The sequence below is a fragment of the Triticum urartu genome, chromosome 3A (genome assembly GCF_056163025.1).
Source record: "Triticum urartu cultivar PI428250 chromosome 3A, HENAU_Tu73, whole genome shotgun sequence".
In the NCBI taxonomy this organism is placed as follows: domain Eukaryota; kingdom Viridiplantae; phylum Streptophyta; class Magnoliopsida; order Poales; family Poaceae; genus Triticum; species Triticum urartu.
This window is the reverse complement of record NC_141875.1, coordinates 216709610-216735093: the sequence shown is the minus strand read 5'-3', so window position 1 is coordinate 216735093 and position 25484 is coordinate 216709610. Positions and strand designations below refer to the sequence as shown.

Genomic DNA, 25484 nt, shown 5'->3' with positions numbered 1-25484 from the left:
TAGGTGGTCCACTCTCCTGCAACCCATTGTAATCTCCTACTTGAACATGGTGTTTTTGTGCTATTAATTATTATCCAAAGACTTGGGTCACTACTATTGTGTTTAAGTAGACTTTTGTTGTCCTATGGTCAATTGATGAATTGCTATGATTGGTTTAAGTTGCTTGTGGTTATGTTATTGTTCTTCGGTGCCCATCATATGAGCGTGAGCTTGGATCACACTACAGAGTTAGTTGTATGTTGATAGGACTATGAATTGAAGGGCGAGAGCGACAGAAGCTTCTTCCTACCATAAAAATTGATTCATACGGGATTAAAGGGGGACCAATTAATCTTAATGCTACGTTTGGATTTTACCTTAATGTCTTTGGTTGTTGTAGATGCTTTTCAATAGTTTCAATCATAAGTGCATAGAGTTCCAAGTAAGGGATGACATGCTAGCAGAGGCCTCTCCCACATTAAAACTTGCTAACTAGTAATTGCCTAAGGACAACTCCGCACATCATAACATTGTTATTCCACACTCGCTATTTGTAATATATTATAATATAATTTAAATTTATTTAGGCAGCATCTATTTTTATGTTTTAGTTCTCCATTATCATGCAAAAGCTATCCTCTTTATGCCCATAAAGTAGATTTCTTGTTTCTAGATAAAGCAAACGCTCGGTATACATAGGGTTGTATCAGTGGTGGATAGGACCCGAGAGAATATTGATCTTATTTTTATCTTTTTGTGGGTTCGACAGTTCATACTTGTCGCTTTCATATTTGAAAAGTGCTACAATGATTCCTTGCACTTGAGAATTATCATTGCTCTTGTTGTGTGATTAGCCCACATATTCTGCGGCATGTTCAACCTTGGCATCTAGAGTAGTTCATGGAGCAAGCCGAGGCCTTGGCTATGGTTTTTGCCTCCGTCGTTTGTGGCAATCAGCTCCTGTAATTCATCAGCGGCAGTTGTCGCTGAGTTGGTAAGCAGTGGGATGAAGACATGATCCGCTACTTTGTTAGGTGACAAGCTGTGAGGGCTAGGGTTTGTATTCAAGCCATTGCTATAGAATTCGAGCTACAAGGGGGGGAGGAGGAAGGTACAGGACGGATCTGGCTCGCGCAGGAGCTCACACCACACACGCCACCACTAGCCATTATACCAATCGCCAGCTCAATCTATCCTAGTTACAGGTATAAGTACCGCTTGGTCAGGCCCACTCAGGCCCAGCTAGCCGAGCGGGTAGGCGAGGCTGCCTCTTGGGCCGGCCTTCAGTTTGAACTCCACCTTGGCGCTCCTCTTGATCGCTGACAATCCCTCCCTTGTTAAACTCGGTTGACCCCAAGCCGGCGCTCTGGGAAACCTTTGCTGCAGAGTGATCTTGTCTTCCCAGGTAGCCATATCTAGCGGAGACGAACTCCACTTGATTAAGACTTGGAGCATGGAATCAGAGCCTCGGTGGATCACCTGCTGTTGCAACACTTGTTCTGGCACCTGAAACTGATCATCCGGAGAAGGAAGTTGCGAGAGCACCTGGTTGTGGGGAGCAATTACTTTCTTGAGAAGCGACACATGGAAAACAGGGTGCACTTTGCTGGAAGGAGGAAGGCGCAGGCGATAAGCCACTTCACCGATGCGTTCCAAAATTTCGAAAGGTCCATAGAATTTGAACGCCAACTTGTGATTTGCCCTCGGTGCCATAGACGACTGAAGGTACGGTTGAAGCTTGAGAAAAACCTTGTCCCCAACTGCAAACGAGCGATCAGAGCGATGTTTATCACCTTGGTGTTTCATACGTTGCTGGGCACGAAGCAGATGCTGCTTAACCGAGTCCATAATCACCAGGCGATCGTTGAGCCACTGTTGCAAATCATCAGACTGAACAGTACTTTCAGTAGATAAACCAAAGTGGCGTGGCTCATGTCCATAGATAATTTCAAATGGAGTTTTTCCAGTAGCTGAATGCCAGTTTGTGTTATACCAGAATTCACAAACTAGGATCCATTTAGCCCACCGCGACTGATGTCCACTGACAAAGCATCTCAAAAAACACTCTACCTGCTGATTGACACGTCCTGTCTGGCCATCTGGCTGCGGATGTCGAGCAGAGCTCATGTGAAGCTGAACGCCTAATTTTTGGAATAGCTCACTCCAAAACTTGCTTGTGAAAATGCAATCACGATATGAAACCATGCAGCTTGTAGATAGTGTTCAGGAAGGCCTCAGCAACAGTTTCAGCAGAGAACGGATGATGCAAGGGAATAAAGTGCCCGTACTTGGAGAGCTTGTCAATAACCACCAACAAACAGTTGTAACGGCCTGATGAAGGCAAACCTTCAACAAAGTGCATTGTAACCATTTCCCAAGGCAATGAAGGTATTCGTAGAGGCTGAAGAAGACCAGGAGAAGGAACTCTTTCAGGTTTGGCCTGTTGGCACACCAGACAGCTCTGAACATAGTTTTTAATGAAACCTCGCATGCCCTTCCATTGAAACAACTGCTTGACACGCATGTAAGTTACTGGAAATCCAGAATGTCCTTCCAGTGGACTGTCATGAAAAGCAGCACATATCTTACTGTGCAGTGCTAAGTCACAACCTAACCAAACACACTTGCCATGTCTGATTACACCAGCTTTGAGAGTAAATTTGCTGTGAGAAGTGGGCGACGTGGATAGCTGTTGCAAAAGTTCCAGAGCTGCTGGATCTTGATCATAGCTTTTCAAAACTTCTGTCAACCAAGCAGGTTGGGCAGATGAAATATGTTGCAGTTCTGGTATTATGTCCCCTAGAGTTGCAGGTCGTCTGGAAAGGGAATCAGTAGCACTACTTTCAATCCTTTTTTTATATTCAATGGCATACTGCAGCCCAAGTAGTTTAGTGAGTGCTTTCTGTTGCCACCTAGTATGCAAACGTTGCTCTGACAGACAGGCCAGACTTCTTTGATCAGTTCTGATGATAAATTCAGATAACAGCAAATACTGGCGCCAGTGTTCCACTGCTAGAAGAATGGCCAAATATTCCTTCTCATACACTGAAAGTGTCTAATTTCTGGGCCCAAGAGCTTTGCTTACATAAGCAATTGGGTGGCCTTCCTGCATAAGTACTGCCCCAATTTCCTACATCACAGGCATCTATCTCCACAATAAATTTCTTGGAGAAATCATGTAAGGCCAGTACTGGGGCTGATGTCAGAGCTTGCTTCAGAAGCACAAAGGCTTGTTGTTCATTGTATGTCCACAGAAATGGGACTCCCTTTTTGAGAAGGTTAGTAAGAGGTTTGCTCAGCATACCATAGTGGGCTATGAACTTCCTGTAATACCCAGCCAGGCCCAAAAATCCCCTGACTTCCTTAGCAGACACAGGTGTTGGCCAGTTCTGAATAGTAGAAATCTTGGAAGAGTCAGTAGCTACCCCTTGGCCACTGATGACATGTCCCAAGTAAACAACCTGAGTTTGTGCAAAAGCATATTTTGACAGTTTCACTTGCCACTGATGTTGTAAGAGAAGTTTCAACACTTCTTCCAAATGTTGTAAGTGCAGTGCATAAGAAGGACTAAATATGAGGATATCATCAAAGAAAAGCAACACAAATTTCCTGACACAGGGTGACAGTGTCTCATTCAAGGCAAAACTGAATGTATTAGGTCCTCCAGTAAGACCAAAGGACAACACTAGAAATTCAAAATGGCCAAAATGTGTCTGAAATGCTGTTTTGTGTTCTTCCCCAGGGGCCAACCTGATCTGATGATAACCTGCTCGAAGGTCCAACTTGGAAAACCAATAGGCTCTAGACAACTCATCCAATAACCCATCAATAACAGGGATTGGATATTTGCTCTTCACTGTGATAGCATTCAATTTTCTATAATCATATACAGGTCTCCAAGTTTTATCCTTCTTCTGCACTAATATAACTAGAGAAGAGAAAGCACTGGTGCTGGGTCTAATAATTCCAACATCCAACATTTCTTTCACTTGCTTTTCCATTTCATCTTCCAGAGCAGGAGGTAGTCTATAGGGCCTGCTGGACACAGGTTGAGCTCCAGGAACTAAAGGAATTTCATGGTCATACTTTCTTCTTGGAGGGAGACCAGAGGGAGCTTCAAACACAGGAGCATATTTAGTCAACAGTGCTTGGATTTCAGAGGGCAGTTCAGATACTGCCATATCTTCAGTTACCAACAGGGCTGACATTTCTACCAGAGCATAGACTTGAGGGACAGCATCCTGACCCAACAGAGTAATTTGTTGCCCTGAGTGATGGAAGGACAACCAATGTGCAACCCAATCTATTTGCATAGGACTGTGAGTAGCTAACCAATCCAAACCCAAAATTCCATGGTAAGATCCCAAAGGAAAAACCCTGAAGTTACTGACAAACTCATTACCAGCACAGGACCACTTGCCATCCAGCAACTGTTGAGAGCATGGGACCAAACTTCCATTAGCCACTTTAACCATATAAACTGGCAAGGAAGAAATGCCCTGAACAGTAGTTGCAACTGTGGAGTCAATGAACAAATGAGTACTGCCTGAATCAACCAGAAAAATTAAGGGTTGCCCTTGCAAATACACTTTCAGTTTCATAGTTGACACTGCTGGATCTGAATTATCTCCTAAGGCAGCTGCAGAAAGACAAATAGCATTGACCTCACCAACAACTTTTTCTTCAGAGTCACTCAGATCAGAGGGCATGTTCTGAACATAATCCAACATTTCATGTACCACATGCAACTGAATTTCCTGTTTGCAGCGATGATCACGGGCCCATCGTTCTCCACATATGAAACACAAACCCTTGGACTTTCTGTAAGCACGCAGAGCAGCCCATTGATCTTCAGTTGGGGCAGCACGAGCTGGTTCAGTGATTTTCTTGTCTTCCGGAACCTTGTTCACTGACGATCGAGAGCTAGAGTAGGTGTGGCGTTTGCTTCCATGGTTTGTACTGCTAGAGTACTTAGTAGTTTCACCCAGCTCTTCAAACAACAAGGCTAGAGCATATGCTGAATCCAAATCCTCAGGTTGCTGAATTCCAACCAACAAGCGAACTGATGGAACTAACCCTTCCATGAATCTGGTGATGTAATGCATCGTGTTTGGATTTGTCTCATAAGCAGTCAGCTGATGATACAGTTCTGAAAATCGCTCCACATACTCTTCGACTGAACTAGTCTGCCGAATGTTGAACATCTGGCGCAACAGATTCTGGTGTTTGTTCCTGCCAAACCTGGATTGCAGCAGGTTGCAAAATTCAGGCCAATTGACATGCGGAGCACGACGCTGAACCGACTCCAGCCAACGCGCCGCTGTGCCCTCAAACTGAGTAGAAGCAAACGACACCCACTGATGCTGCGGAGTGCTCCACAATTTGAAATAGTCCTCACAACGCGATTGCCAGAGCTTGGGATTCGAGCCATCGAAACGCGGCAACTCCATTCGAGGACCAAACCCAACAACTTCAGACTGGAGCGGACGAAACAATTCAGGAGCCTGAACGATCTGCCTCGAGAGGTTGGGTTCTGACGGCATACCTCGTGCTGGCGGGGGCACGTACTTTGGAACTGCTCCCCGGTGATCTACTTCGCCGTGGAAATTTTCAGATCCCCCCGATCCACTGCTCGGAGGTGTGCCCTTGGTCGGCGGTGTCGATCCTCGCGGAGACGAAGGGGCGGTCGGGCACGCTGTGGTGCTTCGGTCCACCCCGATCTCACCGCGGAGTTCGTCGAGGTCGACGCCGATCGCGAGCTTGACGTCGTCGATGCGGCCCGAAAGCTGATCCATCTTGCTGTCGAGCTTGGCGAGGGCCGTGGTCATCTCCTCGCTGCGCTCCGCCGAGCTCCTGGAGAAGGCGGCATCGAAATCGGCCCGAAGAAGCTCGTAAATCGCCTTGGTTTTCGGAGAAATTTTCTCCATGGCCTCGGCGCGGTGGCGGGTGGCGAATCGGGTGTGACGGTGGTGGATTGGAATATCCAGGGCTAAGAACGGCTCTAATACTAGATTGTGAGGGCTAGGGTTTATATTCAAGCCATTGCTATAGATGACTATATAATGATCATTGCCTGGATATCATCATGACTATTTGAAGTTCTATTAATTGCCCAACAGTAATTTGTTTACCCGTCGTTTGCTATTTTTCTCAAGAGAAGCCACTAGTGAAACCTACACCCTCGGGTCTCTTTCTCATATTATTTGCCTTTGCGATCTATTTTGCTTTGCTTTTATTTCCAGATCTATTAAACCAAAAATACTAAAAATATCTTGCTGCAATTTATTCTTATTTATTTTATTTGGCGTTCGATCTATCAATCTACTACAATTTATTCACGTCCGTTTGTCAATTTCTGGCGTCGTTACCTGAAAGGGATTGACAACCCCTTTAATACGTCGGGTTGCGAGTATTTGTTATTTGTGTGTAGGTGCCGTTTACGTGTTGTTGCTTGGTTCTCCTACTAGTTCGATAACCTTGGTTTCATCACTGAGAGAAATACCTACTGTCGCTGTGTTGCATCATCCCTTCCTCTTTGGGGAAATACCGATGTAGCTTCAAGCCGCCATCAGTTCCCGTTCTCTATTAAAAGTAGGTCTTAATATCCCTTAGTTTCCTTATGGACCCCGCTGCCATGGGAGGGTAGGACAAAAGATGTCATGCAAGTTCTTATATAAGCACGTATGACTATATACAGAATACATACCTACATTGAATTGATGAATTGGAGCTATCGTGTATCGCTCTAGGTTGTGACTGTTATATGATGAATATCATCCAACACAAATATCCATCCTTGATCCAATGCCTACGCTTCTCTCATATTGATCTTTGCTAAGTTACTACCGCTGCTGCTGCTATTACAACCACTACAAAACTGCTACCGATACGGTTACCGTTACTGTTACTAGTGCTATCAAACTATCATATTACTGTGCTACTAAACACTTTGCTGTAGATATTTAGTTCTCCAAGTGTGCTTGAATTGACAACTCAACTGCTAATACTCATAAATATTCTTTGGCTCCCCTTGTGTTGAATCAATAAATTTGGGTGAAATACTACCCTCGAAGACTGTCGCGATCCCTTATACTTGTGGGTTATCAGAGAAGCTCTCCCCATTTAGGAGGGGAGGCCATGAAGGAACAAGCTAGAGGGGAGCCTCTTTTCCCCTCTCTCCCGGTGGTGCTGGAGTGTCGCCGGGGGAACCATCGCCGCGGTGATCGTCTTCATCAACATCATCGTCTTCATCATCTCCCTCATCTATTTTAGGTGGTCCACTCTCCTGCAACCCATTGTAATCTCCTACTTGAACATGGTGTTTTTGTGCTATTAATTATTATCCAAAGACTTGGGTCACTACTATTGTGTTTAAGTAGACTTTTGTTGTCCTATGGTCAATTGATGAATTGCTATGATTGGTTTAAGTTGCTTGTGGTTATGTTATTGTTCTTCGGTGCCCATCATATGAGCGTGAGCTTGGATCACACTACAGAGTTAGTTGTATGTTGATAGGACTATGAATTGAAGGGCGAGAGCGACAGAAGCTTCTTCCTACCATAAAAATTGATTCATACGGGATTAAAGGGGGACCAATTAATCTTAATGCTACGTTTGGATTTTACCTTAATGTCTTTGGTTGTTGTAGATGCTTTTCAATAGTTTCAATCATAAGTGCATAGAGTTCCAAGTAAGGGATGACATGCTAGCAGAGGCCTCTCCCACATTAAAACTTGCTAACTAGTAATTGCCTAAGGACAACTCCGCACATCATAACATTGTTATTCCACACTCGCTATTTGTAATATATTATAATATAATTTAAATTTATTTAGGCAGCATCTATTTTTATGTTTTAGTTCTCCATTATCATGCAAAAGCTATCCTCTTTATGCCCATAAAGTAGATTTCTTGTTTCTAGATAAAGCAAACGCTCGGTATACATAGGGTTGTATCAGTGGTGGATAGGACCCGAGAGAATATTGATCTTATTTTTATCTTTTTGTGGGTTCGACAGTTCATACTTGTCGCTTTCATATTTGAAAAGTGCTACAATGATTCCTTGCACTTGAGAATTATCATTGCTCTTGTTGTGTGATTAGCCCACATATTCTACGGCATGTTCAACCTTGGCATCTAGAGTAGTTCATGGAGCAAGCCGAGGCCTTGGCTATGGTTTTTGCCTCCGTCGTTTGTGGCAATCAGCTCCTGTAATTCATCAGCGGCAGTTGTCGCTGAGTTGGTAAGCAGTGGGATGAAGACATGATCCGCTACTTTGTTAGGTGACAAGCTGTGAGGGCTAGGGTTTGTATTCAAGCCATTGCTATAGAATTCGAGCTACAAGGGGGGGAGGAGGAAGGTACAGGACGGATCTGGCTCGCGCAGGAGCTCACACCACACACGCCACCACTAGCCATTATACCAATCGCCAGCTCAATCTATCCTAGTTACAGGTATAAGTACCGCTTGGTCAGGCCCACTCAGGCCCAGCTAGCCGAGCGGGTAGGCGAGGCTGCCTCTTGGGCCGGCCTTCAGTTTGAACTCCACCTTGGCGCTCCTCTTGATCACTGACACAAGCATGTGCGTATACATGTGTGACATTCACGTCCCTTGTTGCAACGCAAGTTCTTTTTAGGGATGTTGCAAAGCCAGTTGTTAGTACTGACTCGTGTTATCGCTTCACACACGTCTCTTATAAGCTTCAATGTATTTTTAATGTTTTTCTGGGTTGTTTATGTAAAAGGAGTCTTTTAGTTTCTCTCACGTACTTTCGGATCATAATGACATATCGGTCTGACATCATATTTTTAAGCATGATAAATCTAATGTCATATTTTTAAACCTGACAATGATTTAACATGTTTGCTGGTGAAAATTGCCATGCTCGCAATTTCCCATTCTTAGGCATCAGATTTGCGATGCTTAAAATCTCATCAAATTTATATCATACCTAAATATCTGACGTTAATTACTATTTTTTAGAAAAACTGACGTTAAATTTGTAGCGATTTGCAAGAAAATTTGCCAAAACGAGAAGAAGCTGTCCCGGCTACTCCGGCCTACCAGCAAAAGCAATTTTAATTCCTTCATCGCTTACATCCTAAGCAACGTGCTGGCACCGTCCATCCGTGGATCCCGCGCCTAGCCTCCACGGGTCGCAAGTCGCAACACATCCCACTACCGCAACCGGCCTGACCCGCGCCGACGGGAGGGAGGGACGAGACCCCGACTCCACGCCCCTTGCGTTGCTTACTTCGGTTCCTTATCCCTTCCTCGGTGCAGAATCCAAACCCCACCCACGCACACGCAGTCATCACGAAGCAAAGCGAAACCGCAAAGGACTCCTCCGGCAGAGCATGCGCGTTGCTGCGACGCGGCCCGCCTCCTCCGCTCCCGTTGCCCTCCTCGCCGCTCTAGCCCTCCTCTTCCTCGTCGGCTCCGCCTCCCTCGCCATCGGAGCCATGGCCAGCCACGTCCTCGGCGGCAAGAGCGAGAACCCCGCCGCGGCCAACAGCCTCGAGACCGACGGCCTCGCCCGCTTCGCCGTCGACGAGCACAACAAGCGCGAGGTGACGCGATTTGACTACTCATCCTCTCCTTTTTCTCCCCTCCTCGGATGGTCTGCTATTTTTGCTGCTGTGATGAACTGCCGCGGTCGATTTGGGTACTGATATGTGAGTTGTGTGTGTGTGTGTGTGGTGGCGCTGCAGAACGCGCTGCTGGAGTTCGTGCGGGTCGTGGAGGCCAAGGAGCAGACGGTGGCCGGCACGGTGCATCACCTCACGCTCGAGGCGCTCGAGGCCGGCCGGAAGAAGCTGTACGAGGCCAAGGTCTGGGTCAAGCCGTGGCTCGACTTCAAGGAGCTGCAGGAGTTCCGCCACACCGGGGACGCCACCTCCTTCACCATCTCCGACCTCGGCGCCAAGAGAGGTACGCTCCCGCTGGTTTCATCGGTGCGATCTGTCCGTTGCTTGCTGCTGCTTGTGTTTTCCTATATATATATATGTGTGATTTATTAAGAGTACTTGATGCGGTGAGTCGTAGGTGTTTGTAGAAATGCCCATTGCCTAGTATCCGATATGCTCCTTCCGAACAACATGTGTGTTCGTTCAGGTGGTTTCATTTAAAATCAGTGTTCCAGATCACCCAAACGGGGTTGGGGGATGATAGCTTGGAATCAATTTTTAGCACAATAATATGATAACCTGCTGCTCTAGTATTTGGGATTTCTAGGCTTATCCAACAAACCAGTCTCCTCCACATGTTAAGTCTTGCTTTATGATAGTAGTATCCTTGGAGATTCAACTAATAATCAAACAATAGAACAAAATCACTAGGCTGCTCCAGCTCATGTCAATTATGCATTAAAGAGAAGGCCATCATATTAGGTGAGTTCGTGAAAATAGTTTACGTACCAATGATGATGACCATCTATCATGGTAAAGCCCAAACCATAGGTAACATGAACACTTGCTTTATCGCTAATTTCTGGATTGGGAGTTAGTTAGACGGCTATAATTGTTCGTCGAAATTTGACAGCTGATGTGTGGTCTACGAAGTGTTGTCGACTTGTTGAGTTCATCAAAATGAACATAATTCTGATGATCAGGACATTTGGTTCAAATGCAGGCACACAAGTTGTTATTTTCATAGTTACTTTCATATGGTAGAAAATCGTATGTTGCCAAAAAAACTTCATGAAGTGAGTATGTAGTAGTTTGACTATCATGATCAGGTTACGTAGTGTTATGTTCACATCAGGACGTCTTGATTGCCAAATGAAATTCAAGTATTAGCTCACGTAAGTGTAAATATTTGCCACGACTTGGCAGGTGTTCATACCAGTTTGTAGTTCACCCCAGCATTGAAACAATGTTCCTAATTTCAGACAGTAAAGGCGTTCTGTTCATGTAACCTGATACACGAACTGATTTTAGAAGAAGTATAAAAGTGGATAACTGGATGTTGCATACTATCTTGGCATCTGTCCAAATTATTCAAGTAGTTTGTTACAGTCTCCCTATTTCCCGTGTCCCTATATAGTTCAGGAACAATCAGAAAAGTATTGGTGAGCAGAGGGGGTTGGGGTAAAGAAGTGTTATTGAGAAAAGCCATGTTCTAACTGTATGACGCTTCTTTCTGTAAGAACTTCACATATTCTTTCTGAAGTGGCATCGAACGTCATACCAGCCTATTTTCTTCTTTGGCATGTTCACTTTTTCTGCTCGGGTCTTGTAACAGGGAACAAGATAAAACCTGATGCCAAGTGGTTAAATTAGGAAGTCATTGAATATCAGATGTTGCATATGATATGGATGGTAATAGTAGGCATGAACTTGTGTTACATGTTAGGTCTTATATAGTTTAGCTTCCCGTAATATGGTCTTATCAAGTACTTGTATTGAACTCAAACCAATTTCAGGGGGACATGAGCCTGGATGGCGTGATGTGCCTGTGCATGATCCTGTAGTCAAAGATGCTGCAAGCCATGCTGTGAAATCAATCCAGCAGAGGTCGAATTCCCTTCTCCCATATGAACTTGTTGAAATCGTTCGCGCAAAGGCTGAGGTTTGTTTTATGTAATTGTTCTTCTACTTCAACTCTCCTTCACGAGTAGTAATATTCATCCAGCTTTACTTGCTGCTACCATGACCAGGTGGTTGAAGACTTCGCCAAGTTTGATATCCTCATGAAACTGAAGAGAGGGACCAAGGAGGAGAAAATGAAAGCCGAGGTGCATAAGAACCTCGAGGGAGCTTTTGTGCTGAACCAGATGCAGCCAGAGCATGACGAATCTAGCAGCCAGTGAATCTGACTTGTTGAGCTCACAGTAATGTAGTTTGTACTAAGAAATAAACAGTAAACCTGTCTCTACCTGGATATTATGCTTTCTGCACCGGCTTGGTTGTTGAATGAATCACGATGGAACTATGCTTCTTACTAGCTGAACCTTATTTGGTTGCTGTTAATGGTGGAATGTGCAACCAATCTTGTAACTCAGAGGGTACCGTTGGATGCGATATACACTGTCAATTTCGATTACTCTGCAAAATACACTGTCAATTTCAGTTACTCGATAGTGTAGTGTGCTAGCTAAGATGAATGGTGCAGTATGTTCATAGTTATTTGCTTTCTTGTTAATGGTTGAATCATCATATGAAACGTGTCCATTCTGTTTGAATCACGATCGATTCAACAAAACAGCCCCGGGCTTGTCTGGATGTGGTATTTTTGTTTGAGAAGGTTCGTCACTCCCTCTCTAAAGATGTGTTTTTGAAACACTTTCTAAAGAAATATAAGAGCGTTTAGATCACTTGATCTAAACGTCCCAAAAAAAACAGGCCATGAGTGTTGCTGTTCATCTACAAAGGCCCCAATGAGCTCCGGGATCCGGACTTGTGTTATTTCTTGTTCCTTTAACTTCCTTAGCGCACCCCACACTGCCTCCCCCCTGCCTCCGGTGGCCACAATGGGCGGCGGTGGGTGAATCTTGTGACGTGTACCGATGATCGCGCTAATGACATATAGTTCAAACCAGGCACAGTTGACCAAGGCATGTCCAACTAGCAAGGGTGATTAGGTCTCTGGCCAAACCAAAAATCCTTGTGACTGAGCCATAACCATGTGAAAGAGCGAAAGAGAGCTTCGGCACGAACAACGAGTGCAGGTGTATGTGTATGTCCTACGTACTTTCCTTTCGTGGATACCATAGCTGACCAGGGATACATCGTTTCAGATAGATCGAGCCCACACTGCCGTGGTCATCATGATGCCCAATGATCCACAAAGGGACATTAAAGTTAGCCAAACATATTTTTTCCGCTGCCCATAGTAAGCGGATCAGATAGATAACAAACCTGAGTGTTGCTTGATGTGGGTACGGGCAGGCAAAGCCTGATGAAAGCACCGTGCCGCGCCCAGGCATGCAACATGTTGTCCAGGCCCGCACAACCCCACACAGATGTCGTCTTGACAGCATGCAGCTTCGCTTGGTTTCCTCTCGGTTCGGTGGACCCTCCTGTGGCATGCCATAGTCTAATGTTTGTTTGGCATACCATCGCATAGATACTAGTTGGAGTAGACCCCGGTCTCAACGTTGCTTTACTTTGTGGCTGTGGTTGGTCTTTGTGCCAATGACGCAACTGATCATCTAGTGGGACAATAGATAACAAGGGAATGGAAATATCAAGGTTCGGCTTGATAGAGTTTTGGGAGACGATAAGTTTACAAGTGGCTTTGATAATACAATTGTTAGCCACATACAGTGTACTGAATCAGATCGTTGTGCAATGATTATTTTTGTGGAGGTCAGATTAGATTGAGGATGAACGGGGAGATAGACCATTCCGCTTCGAGAATGCATGGACTCGACATGATCGGTGTACACAGGTTGTGGAGGAGTCTTGGCATATTTTCCTAAAGGAGTCTCGTCATGTTGATGATATATAAACAGAGGTGAGGGCCGGGGCATGAATTACGAGGTTAATCGTTGCCACAGTCCTCACCTACAATCCCTACCGATTTAGGGCTAACGGTGCTCACGGGAAGCTCCACCACCGCTGCCATCTACTCTCTGTCCACATCGCCGCCATCACCACATCACCATGGTCGGCTCTGGATCGAGCTCGTCTGGACAGGCAGAAGGTAGGTTCACCGTGAATTCCTAACCCTAACCGATCGATAGGGATTGTAGGTGGGGATTGTGGCATCGATTAACCTCGTAATTCGTGCCCCGGCCCCCCACCTCTGTTTATATAGCGCGGGTCAGGCCAACCATGGTTTGGTTGGGCGCCCCCGATCGGGGGGGGGGGGGGGGGGCGAGTCAGGGGCCCGTTTGACCCGTTGGGTTCTAACGGGAGAGAGATCAATCTAACATTCTCCCCCTTGATCTCAACTTTACTTTTAACTTTATACTTTCTAGTTTATTTGTTTCATCACATATTGGTACATAGAGCATGTTTCATCGTCACAGCTTAATTGCCGTTAGAATCATACAGCTACAACATACGTTATGTTCAGAAGCAAATTCTGTTCCTTTTGGACCTATCCAGAAATCATAAGGTTTTCCCTTAAACCCATGCCGGCTAAGTGTTCCTTGAACACATTGGGTGGTAAGCCTTTCGTTAGCGGATCCGCAAGCATACCTTTTGTCCTTATATGCTCGAGACCTATAGTTTGATCCTGGATTTTATCTTTCACAACATAATACCTCATCTCTATTGTTTTGGCAGCATTACTTGACTTGTTGTTGTGAGCATAGAATACTGCGGGTTGGTTGTCATAGTACATCTTTAGTGGTTTGTGAATACAATCTACCACTTTCAAGTCGGGTACAAATTTCTTTAGCCATATCGCCTGCCCCGTGGCTTCGAAGCATGCTATGAATTCTGCATACATCATGGATGATGCAACTATCGACTATTTGGAGCTTTTCCACGAAATAGCTCCCCGGCAAGAGTGAAGACGTATCCTGACGTGGATTTTCTATCATCTCTGTCCCCCGCAAAATCTGCGTCTGAATACCCTTTTATCTCTAGGGAATCACTTCTCCTGTATATTAGCATGTAGTCCTTCGTGCCTTGCGCATAACGTAATGCTTTCTTTACCATCTTCCAGTGCTCTATGCCTGGATTCTCTTGATATCTACCGAGTACCCCGGTGATAAAATCTAAGTCAGGGCGAGTGCACACTTGTGCATACTGTAAGCTGCCAACTGCCGAAGCATATGGTACTGCTTTCATTTGATCGATCTCGTACTGGTTCTTGGGACATTGGAATTTCCCAAAACTATCGCCCTTAACTATAGGAGCAGGTCTGGCTTTACTCGCATGCATATTATACTTTTTAAGAACCTTTTCTAAATATGCTTTCTGCGATAGTCCTAAGACTCCATTGTTTCTATCTCGGTGAATTTCTATGCCCAAAACATATGATGCTTCACCAAGATCTGTTATGTCAAAATTTGATGATAAGAACTTTTTTGTTTCTTGTAGTAGACTAACATCACTGCTAGCAAGCAGAATATCATCCACATACAAGATTAGGAAAATATATTTCCCATTTTTAAACTTTGCATAAATGCAATTATCCTCAATATTTTTTTTAAATCCAAAACTTTTAATCGTTTGATTAAACTTTAGATACCACTGTCTAGAGGCTTGTCTTAATCCATAAATGGATTTCTTCACGCGGCATCCCATATTTTCCTTGCCTTCCATGATAAAACCCTTGGGTTGTTTCATGTAGACCTTTTCTTTTAAGTCACCATTCAGAAATGCCGTCTTAACATTCATTTGATGTAACTCTAAATCAAAATGAGCAACTAATGCCATTATGATTCTGAAGGAATCCTTACATGAGACTGGAGAAAATGTCTCATTGTAATCTATCCCTTCTCTTTGTGTAAATCCTTTTGCCACAAGTCGTGCTTTATACTTTTCTACATTCCCTTTAGAGTCATACTTAATTTTGTAGACCCATTTGTAGCCTACTGTTTTGGCTCCTTTAGGAATTTCCTCTAAGTCCCAAACATCTTTGGAACTCATCGATTTCATCTCGTCTTCTATTGCCTTCATCCACTTCGATGAATGAGGGCTTCTCATGGCTTCTTCATATGAGGTGGGATCTTTTTCTGTATGAACTATTTCTGTGTTATAAACTTTAAAGTCAGTAGAAATAGATGACTTTCTTGGTCTTGTAGACCTTCTAAGGGCCTCAGTTTCTGGCACATTCTATGCCTCAACTTCTGGCACTTCTTCTAAAATTTGCTGCTGCACCTCACTTTCATGCTCAACAATGGGTTCAGTCGGCTCCTGACGGACAGGTTCCGGGTCTACTCCCATAGTTGTCATGGGTGGAGTTGCAACTGGTAGTGAGAAAAATGGCTCTTGAATCATCGGATTAGGTGCATGCACCCTCTTCTCCTCAAGATCAATTTTTTGAGCTACCAAGCCCCCCCTCATCATTTCGTCCTCTAAGAAGACTGCATGTCTTGTTTTTACAAACTTTGTATATCTATATGGGCAGTAGAAACAAAAACCCTTTGATCTGTCTGGATAGCCAATGAAGTGGAAACTCACTATTTTGGGATCTGACTTTGCAATGTTTGGATTAAACATTTTGGCCTCAGCAGGGCACCCCCACACACTGAAGTGTTGTAGGGAGGGACCCTTCCTATCCATATCTGGTACGGTGTTTTGGGCACCGACTTGCTTGGTACTCTATTGAGAATGTGAATGGCGGTTTTAAGGACCTTCATCCATAAGATCCCAATGGCAAGTTGGAATAACTCATCATACTGCGCACCATATCCATAAATGTACGGTTGCGCCTTTCAGCTACTCCATTCTGTTCTCCCAGAGTGGGATACATTAAAAGCACATGAGTTATCATATCTTTCTCTTTCCAAAATTTCTCCCGCCATATGAGATTTTTGACATAATATTATGTCAGCTTTACCCCATTACGCAGGTATTTTCCCAGACCTTTCTCGCCATACAAGTTTTATCATAATCATCTTTTCCTGCCATGCGGGTAATTCCCTGTAAGGGAACATAAATGCCAGAACTGGCTCTTTTGACTGCATATTCAATCATCAAATTTAGGAATAAATCTGAATGCTCTTTGACACACATGCTTGATCCGACGTTGGTCAAATTAAACACGCATGTTGCTTGTTTCATCTCAAATCATGTTGAATGAAAAATCTTCTTCATAGAGAGTACATGAAAGACATTCATCAACCAAGACTCTCAATGATCTATCTCTTTTCTTTTGATGCCATTCTTTAGAGAGAACATACTCCCTCACGTTATGACCTTTCTTGGTCATCTTTCGGGTCACAAGTACCCAGCCATTCGCTTTCATGAATGAAAGCATGGAAAACTTTTAGTCTGCGAAAACTTAGCCAATAATCTACAATAATGGGCATAAAAATAACCCTACGTTGGTCTGGTTAAAAGAAATGCACACTAAACTTTTGAAACTTTCTTTTATATTCTAAATCACCGTTGTGGCAGAATTAGAATAAACATCATCCTTCTACATTAATTCCATATCGTTGTGGCCCGAGCGACACGGCCTACGCGCTGCGGCAGCCGGCCTCAGCCCAGCGTGTGGGCTGCGCCCACGGCGACAGCGTTGGCTTCTTTTAAGCCCAATGGCCCAGCAGCGGGTTAGGTTATCGATCTAGGCCGTCCGATTTCATCCGACGGTCGACGGCGCCTCTCGCTAGAACAAAAACGAGCAGCCCGACCACCCGATCGAAACCCTAGCCTCCTTTCGATTCTTTCTCTCCGCCTCGTGCGCCCTCGCTCTCTCTCGCGCGCGCACTCCGGCGGCGGGCCACCGCGCCACGCCGGTCGTCGGCGACGGCGACGAGCGCCACGCGAGCCTCCTCCTTTTCCTCCCTCTGTTTCTCCCCGTCTCCCGCAACAGAGAGCGTGAGAGAGAGCAGAGAGGCACAGGCAGCATTCCTGATGCGGCGGATGGGGCCACGTCGACAAGCGGCGATGGCGACGAGCCGCGCTGTGCGAGCCTTCCCTTTTCCCCTTCATTTCTCTTTTTCACCCATACACCACCTCCTTCTATTAGAGAGAGCCGCGAGCTTCGGCACGTGATAGGCGGCAGCCTCCCTGTCCCCTTTGCCGGCGTGCGCGAGCACCTCGATGGTGAACGCGCCTTCGTCAAACGGTTCAGTGGTGGTGCCTGTACTTTGCCCCTGTGAGGGGGTAGTTCTTCGTCCCTGTCTCCTCGGCTTGCCGATGCGCGACGGTGATCGAGAGGAACAGACACGGCCTTACAGCGACGCTCTTTGCCGGCGAGGCCCGAGGCCATACTCCGAAGAACTTTTGTGGTTCTTTTGTTTGCTTTTCTCTGCCCTGCTAGAGTTCTTTGGGGAGGGGAACTTTTTTCTTTGTGATCTATTTCAACCAAAAAAATCCTATACCCAACCTCTCTGATACCATTGATATATCATTCGATCAGTTAGGGTTAGGAATTCACGGTGAACCTACCTTCTGCCTGTCCAGACGAGCTCGATCCAGCGCCGACCATGGTGATGTGGTGATGGCGGCGGTGGTGGAGCTTCCCGTGAGCACCGCGCTAACCCTAGATCAGTAGGGATTGTAGGTGGGGATTGTGGCAGCGATTAATCTCGTAATTCATGCCCCGGCCCCCACCTCTATTTATATAGAGCGGGTCATAGGGGCCCACCAACCATGGTTTGGTTGGGCGCCCCCGATCAGGGCGCGAGTCAGGGGCCCGTTCGACCCGTTGGGTTCGAACGGGAGAGAGATCAACCTAACAGTTGATACAAGTAATCCACAATGTATTTGTGATGCCTTGGGAGGGGTGCATGAGAGATTAAAGAGTTGGAGGAAATTTGATTGGTTCGGTTAAAAAACAATTAAAAACCTTGCAAGCTTAGTTCGAGAATGTTTGGGCAAATTCACTTTGTTGGGGACCTGGTAGGGTGAAAAAGGAGTTGATGGCTAGAATTTCAGAACTGCTAACCTAGGAGAAGGGGCCGAAGAAGCAGAGATGAAGGTCTCAATGGCTTGCTGAAGGTGATCCTAATACTTATATTTTTCCAGGCCAAAGGCGAAGGAGGGATTGTGCACTAGTGAAATTAAACCGCTGAAGAGAGCAGATGGCTCAGTTGTAAATTCACAACCTGAATTGGAGATGAGGTGATCTGTTTTTACCAGGGACTTTCTACAAAACAAGATGGAACCAACCCGGAGCTGGTAACTAAGTGGGTTGATCAGAAGGTCGATGATGCAATGAACAACAAACTGTGTGCCAATAACTAATGCTGAAATTGAGCAAGCTTTGATGATGCTCCCAGATATATCACCAGGCCTCGATGGATTCACAATCATTTTTACATCCATCATTGGAATGTGTGTGTGTATAGACAAACACACACACACATAAACACTATTCTGATCACGGGATCAGAATAATATTCTGATCACAACCTGAACTGCCTGAGTAACGCATCTGAACTTCCCTCTGTACGAACCCGATCTTCGGGCTATCTTCGCAACCGTGGCTTCCCCCGCGAATTATTCTGGTTAGTCATGTTCTATATGATGTTAGTGTAATCTAGAAACTTTTTTTAGCAACTAAATACCGGTTTTAAATAGGAATCTCACTCGTTGGCGGATTTTGCTCTCGACTCGTGATGAAATTGCGTTTTTTGCAATTTTACTGCCTGAGTTGTTCGACCTGAACTTCTCCCAGTGCTAGGTTGAACTTCCGCCAACATTGCCCAAATGGGACTTGCGATATACCGTTGGAAAGCTATGGACACCAGTATCATGACCCAAGTTAATTTTTTTGCAAAATGCAAGCGGTTTAAGAGCAGTTTTGAAAACCGTTTTTTCTTCGTACAAAAAACATGAATCGTATTTTCGATCGCATTTCTAAACCGTTTATCGGAATGAGGAAAATAATATGGCATTGGGAAACTGCTGCAAAACCGCTCCTTCCACTTGTTCAAAGTTTTTTCTAATTCCCTATGGTTAAATAGTAAATTGGAAAATCATAAAATTTCGTAAACCGAACAGCCGAGTTCGTATTTTTGATGTCATTTCTAAACGGCTATTCCAATTGAGGCAAATGATATGGCGCTGGAAAGCTTATGAAAATGCGTTACTTTTTCATGTAGAAATTTTTTTCTAATTTTGAACGGCTTAACAGTAATTTAAAAAACGGTACAAATTCCACCAAATTCGTATTTTCGATCTATCTTTTTAATCGTACGTCCGAATGCAACAAATGATATCGCATTGGAAAGCTTGAGGAAATGCGAAACTTTTTGGTATATATTGTTTCTCCCAATTCCTTACTATTTTAAGTCAATTTTAAAAATGGCTAAAAACGTATTTTCGCTGTAATTTGTACAAACTTTATCGGAATGGGACAAATAATATACTGTTGAAAAGCTAAGTAAAATGCGAAACTTTTTCATGTTGATGGTTTTCTGTGAATCCTAGCTGTTTTCAAGTAATTTTGAAAACGGTGAGATCATTCGTTCTGCCTTTATCGCGAAACAGATTCTTCCAAAATGCACCGCGTGAAGACTTGAACTTCTCGGCATGTCTACTTGAACTTCACTCTGTTTTTCACGTGCTTTTTTTGCTCGTAGCTCTCCATCCATTGCTCGTAGCTCTCGATCCACTCACCGGAATTGAGCGAGTGATATATCGTTGGAACGCTGATGTAAACACACAACTTTCCCGTGTTGGTCATTTTTTCACACTCGCGATGATTTTAAAAGTTTTTCATCTGAAATTCATTCAGCGTAGTAGTTGAACTTCCTGCTATTTTCACGTTGAACATATGTGATGTATTTTTGTTTGTAATTTTCTCATTCATTCGTTAGTGTTACACAAATGATATTTCTTTTGTACAAACCTATCTCACAATAATTTTTCATCCGACCAAGGACTTGAACTTATAACAACAAAACTTTTAGTCTTTGCTTTTTATTCCTTTTTAATACAAAATGCACACCGTGTAGTACGTGAACTTCTGTTAGTTATCAATCTAAACTTCTCTCGGTTACATGAAAATATCTGAGTTTTTTATGAATATTAATTTGAATTTCTTAATCTTTTTTTACGAAATTTTGAAGCACTCTATTATTAAAAGTTGAACTTCTTGTTATTTAATTTTTGAACTTCTTGTTTCCATTCTTTAATAACGAGGAAAATCTGAGTTTGCTATAATCATCGAACTTCTCCATCTTTTTAATATGAACTTCCTGATTTTATTTCTTAATCCTTTTCTATGAATTTTGAAGCGCTCTATTTTTTAAAAGGTGAACTTCTTGTTTCTATTCTTTAATAACGAGGAAAATCTGAGTTTTCTACATTCATCGAACTTCTCCATCTTTTTAATATGGAATTCCTGGTTTTATTTCTTAATCCATTTTTATGAAATTTTGAAGCGCTCTATTTTAAAAGTTGAACGTCTTGTTATTTTCTTTTTGAACTTCTTGTTTCCATTCTTTAATAACGAGGAAAACCTGAGTTTTGTATAATCATCGAACTTCTCCGTGTTTTTAATATGGACTTCCTGATTTTATTTCTTAATCCTTTTTTATGAAATTTTGAAGCGCTCTATTTTTAATAGTTGAACTTCTTGTTATTTTATTTTTGAACTTCTTGTTCCCATTCTTTAATAACGAGGAAAATCCGAATTCTCTATAATCATCGAACTTCTATATCGAACCACTCTATTTTTTTTATTAGAATTTATTTTATGTATTTTTAGAAATATGAAAATTCTAGTTTTGTTAGAAACATCAAACCTCTTCATTAATTTGAATTGAACTTATTTGTTTTATTCTTTAATAACCAAAAAATCGAGTTTTGAATTAAACATCAAACTTTTCCACGTTTTTAAATTGAACTTCTTGGTTTTATTCTTCAATAAAGAGAAAAACTGAGTTTTTAATGTACATTGAATTACTTTGTTTTTTTAAATTGAACTTCTTGGTTTAATCTTTAGTATGAGGTAAAATCCGAATTTTAAAAAAAATGGGGAAAATCTTTTTAAAACTTTTTTGTTGTTCCTTTTTTTAATTTGAACTTATTAGTTATTCTTTAGAATGAGAATCTGAGGTTTTTATCAACTTTGAACTTCTCTGTTATTTTAATTTGAACTTCTTAGTTTTATTCTTTAGCAATGAGGAAAATCGAGTTTTTTGAACTTCTTTGTTTTAAAATTTTGAACTTCTTGGTTTTATTTTTTAATAATGTGAAAAATCCGAATTTTTCGTAGACATCGAACTTCATCATTTTTCTAAATTTGAACTTCTTAGTTTTATTGGTTATTAACGGGGAAAATGCTTTTTTATATAAACAATGATACCATGCCATTATTTTTAATTTGAACTTCTAGTTTTTATAGAATGGGGAAAATCAGTTTTTTTAATTTTCCTAGCCATGTCGATATTTCGGTGGTGTGTTCCTTTTTGGGGGGAACTTGTTGCAATGAATATTTTTAGGTTTCATTTTATTATCTTTTTCTCATCCGAACTTTTGTGTTGGCACGCACCTACACACATACACTCACATGGTTTTAACACACATCTAACCATCGGGATGTTCTAAAATTTGAATTTCTGAGTTTTATTCTTTTAATAACGAGATAATTCTGATTTTTTATAGGCATTGAACTTCACCATATTTAAAATTTGAACTTCTTAGTTTTTGGTTAGTAATGGGAAAATTCCTTTTTTTATAAACATCAAACCACTTTGTTATTTTAATTTGAACTTCTAGTTTTTTAAAACGGGGAAAATCATTTATATATTATTTTTGAAATGTTTTTTTAAGTTGAATTTTTTTTGAACTTCTTCCTCCTTTATTATTTTTGAGCTTCTACATTTGTATTTTTTGAACTTCTCATTTTTTATATTTGAACTTCTTGGTTCCGAAATAAACAACGAACTTATCCATTAGTTAAATTTTGACCTATAGGTTATTTTTGAAACAGGGAAAATCCATTTGGGAAAGAGGGTCACACGACCATCTTCATCATGCGGGGGTATGCAATGACCGGCACGAAGGCATGCTCACTAGTGATACTTTCTTCCTTTTGTTCTCATTTGAACTTCGTGTTTTTAGTGATGAACTTCTCGTGTAATTTTTACATGGTTTTTTCCATGTGTTTTTGAAGTGAGAGATTGAATGAAATCTGCTTGTTGATCTGACCGTAGTTTTTAATTTGTTTGAATGCTATTTTTCTTCTTTATTTTCAAGTATTTCATATTTTTGAACTTCCTCGGACAGACCACTTAAACTTTTCGACAAACCTTTTAAGCTTCTATTTTTCTATACTTCTATTCTCACCTGAAATGCATTCATTGCAGCACTTGAACTTCTCGTTGTTTTCACTATGAACTTCTGTCGATATTTTATGTATACGTCGAATTACATGCTATTGAAGGTTGGACGTCATTTTTTTGCCATTTTAAAACATGTAATTGGAGGTCGGATGCCCCACAATATAAAATTGAATTTCTCCATTTTTATGTAAAATGTAGAAACACCATTTTTATAAACTTTTTGAACTGCAACATTTTTTATTTTTGAACTTCTTAGTTTATTCTATGGTAACGGGGAAAATCACAGGTTTGTAATAAACATTGAACCGCCCTATTATTTAAATTTGAACTTCAAGGTATTTTTTAGAAATGGTTAAAGTTACAAAAAAATTATGTTTTTGTCCACTTTCTACGAACTTACTATGTTATATCATTTGATGTTTTTTTTGTCTCGCCACATTTTTAGGCTTTTTTGCCGTCGGTGAAATGGCTTAGACGGTCCGTTTTCTTCATAGATGAATTTCTTCAGTGTGTGGTACATGTGAACTTAAGAATTTCCGAAACATGAACTTCACATTCTATTGAAATTCAAGAAAATTACACACAACAATACACATACACTTCATGGGCTACATGTATTTTACACAAATACGAATGCACACATCTGAAAGAGCATAAAGTTCTCACGTAGAGTTCAAAAAATAGAGTGAAATTTTTCTTATTAATATTTTAAACTTTTTTAGTTGTCCCTTTATTATATTTTGAACTTCTCTGTTATTTTAATTTGAACTTGTTAGTCTCATTGTTAGAAAATAATATGTTTTTCAAAAGCTTCAAACATTTTTTTAAATTGAACTTCATACTTTTACTTTCCTGAGAAAGGAAATAATTTGATTTTTCCATGTACATCAAGGTACTCCTTTATTTTAATCTTAACTTATTAATTTTATTTCTTTAGTAGAAAGGAAATTTTGAGTTTTTTATAAATATCAAACTTCTGTATTTTTTGTAATTTGAACTTCTTATTTTATTTATTTTAGAATATGCTAGTTTTGTAATAAATATTGGACCGCCAGTTATTTAAATTTGAACTTATAGAGTTCTTTTTAATTTTAGAAATGTGAAAGTCCTTTTCTATTATTCTTGAACTTCTCTATTTTTAAAATTTGAACTTCTTATTGTTTTGTTTCTAGAAACGGTGAAATATCATTTTTTATTGTTCTGAGTGCTCTTTTATTTTTGAACTATGTTATTTTAGTTTGACCATCTGAGTTTTTTTAAACGTTATGATATGTTTTTTGCTACAAATATTGAAGGAATCTTTTATTTTAATTCAAACTTTTTGAGTATCTTTTTTCGATAACAGGAAAATCCATGGGATTTTTTAGAAAAATTGGAACTTTTTACAAGACACTTTCAACTTCCTGAAGGGACTAACATTGTAAGAAATTACTGATTTTAGAGGTCTAATCACTGTTGGACAGGATTTTACATCCAGTCAAAGAGTTCTTTTCATTTGAACAACCCATACTCCATTCAGAAAGAATACTCTGCCTGCATCCTAAATGACAAATGCAGGTAGCACGCACGACCACACGCCCTTGTGGTTGTAGTTGGACGGTGTAGGAGCTGCCTGGGCGCTGGAAGCTGCACCAACCAAAGCTCGGGAGGACAGGCGTCACGCGGGAGTGGTGCACCAACGGGTATTGGGGCCGACATGACGTCAATGGCTGAGGTGCTGAACGTCTTATTCCTAGATGACACGCTAACCAATTAACATACTTCATAAGTAAAGCACACTCGCATCTCTCATCCATGTACATCTCGCTCACTGTAACGCTTAACACTCTTACTTCTTTTTTGAGTAATCACACATCGTACTTCTAGCTCACACAAACATGGCCTGCCTAGCCCCCGGTTAGCCACCACTGGGCCATGCCAAAAGTAGTGAGTGCGCAACCAGCTCCTGTCGCCGGCTAGTTCCTGAAGGGCATCATGAGGCACTCGAATGTATCAAGAGCGTCTAGCAAACACATGGATCATGGATTACAGCTTTACTGACGGCGATGGCGACCACAGTCAGTGGAAGAAGGGCGCCGTCCTGCTGGTGTGGCACAATGTGGACTACGGCACCCCCGTTTCATATGGCCGGGAGGTAGCAGCGGCGGTGGCCGGTGGAGACGTGGTAGAAGGGGGGTCGCAGGCTGGAGGTAGAGTGCCGGGAGGTCATCCGAGTCTGTACATCAGGGGAAAGGCCCACGGCTGCGTGTGAGAAAGTAATGTTCAGAGGCGTGTTGCAACTTACTGTATGCATTATGAGATAACAAATTTTCTAGTCTGATACTTCACAACATTGAAATCAAAGCAGACTTTTTGCTGCTACTTACCTCACTGGAAATCACTAGATCCTAGATCCCACATCTTCTTTCTTTATCATCTCTGAACTTCAGATTAGTACCTTTTTAATTTGTTCTCACAAGTTGTACAAGCTTACGACAGTATCTTAGAGAGCAGGAGAACAAGACAGGTGAGGCACGGAGATGCTCTTCCACACACATAGCACTGGAAGGGAGTAGCAGCATGTTTTTCATCAATTAAGCCATTCATGAAAATGATGAAGAACACTTATTTTGATAACCAAGAAACATTGTGTATTTTCTGTAAA

At 42.2% G+C, this 25484-nt stretch overlaps 2 protein-coding genes across 2 annotated transcripts; one reads left to right on the top strand and one right to left on the bottom strand.

Annotated features, from left to right (window-relative positions):
• Positions 1-1221: 1221 nt before the first annotated feature.
• LOC147979259 (uncharacterized) lies at positions 1222-5906 on the bottom strand. Its single transcript, XM_087515112.1, has 3 exons — positions 3730-5906; positions 2182-2540; positions 1222-1949 (listed from the first exon to the last, which is right to left on the bottom strand). Exons 1-3 carry the CDS (start codon positions 5904-5906, stop codon positions 1222-1224), a joined length of 3264 nt encoding a protein of 1087 aa, XP_087371238.1.
• Positions 5907-9163: 3257 nt separating this feature from the next.
• LOC125543731 (cysteine proteinase inhibitor 12) lies at positions 9164-12051 on the top strand. The gene is made up of 4 exons (XM_048707192.2): positions 9164-9548; positions 9690-9909; positions 11402-11547; positions 11636-12051. The coding sequence occupies exons 1-4, from the start codon at positions 9336-9338 to the stop codon at positions 11786-11788; spliced, it is 732 nt and encodes a 243-aa protein (XP_048563149.1). The 5' UTR covers positions 9164-9335; the 3' UTR covers positions 11789-12051.
• Positions 12052-25484: the final 13433 nt, after the last annotated feature.

What these genes read in the sequence shown, in the direction of transcription:
- LOC147979259 (XM_087515112.1), bottom strand. Translation starts at nt 5,906, where the DNA reads ATGGAGAAAATTTCTCCGAAAACCAAGGCGATTTACGAGCTTCTTCGG. An exon ending in GCAGGTTATCATCAGATCAG is followed by an intron (nt 2,541 to 3,729) that starts GTTGGCCCCTGG and finishes TTTTCATGACAG; the next exon opens with TCCACTGGAAGGACATTCTG. An exon ending in CACTATCTACAAGCTGCATG is followed by an intron (nt 1,950 to 2,181) that starts GTTTCATATCGT and finishes ACTGGCATTCAG; the next exon opens with CTACTGGAAAAACTCCATTT.
- LOC125543731 (XM_048707192.2), top strand. Translation starts at nt 9,336, where the DNA reads ATGCGCGTTGCTGCGACGCGGCCCGCCTCCTCCGCTCCCGTTGCCCTC. An exon ending in ACGAGCACAACAAGCGCGAG is followed by an intron (nt 9,549 to 9,689) that starts GTGACGCGATTT and finishes GTGGCGCTGCAG; the next exon opens with AACGCGCTGCTGGAGTTCGT. An exon ending in CGACCTCGGCGCCAAGAGAG is followed by an intron (nt 9,910 to 11,401) that starts GTACGCTCCCGC and finishes AACCAATTTCAG; the next exon opens with GGGGACATGAGCCTGGATGG.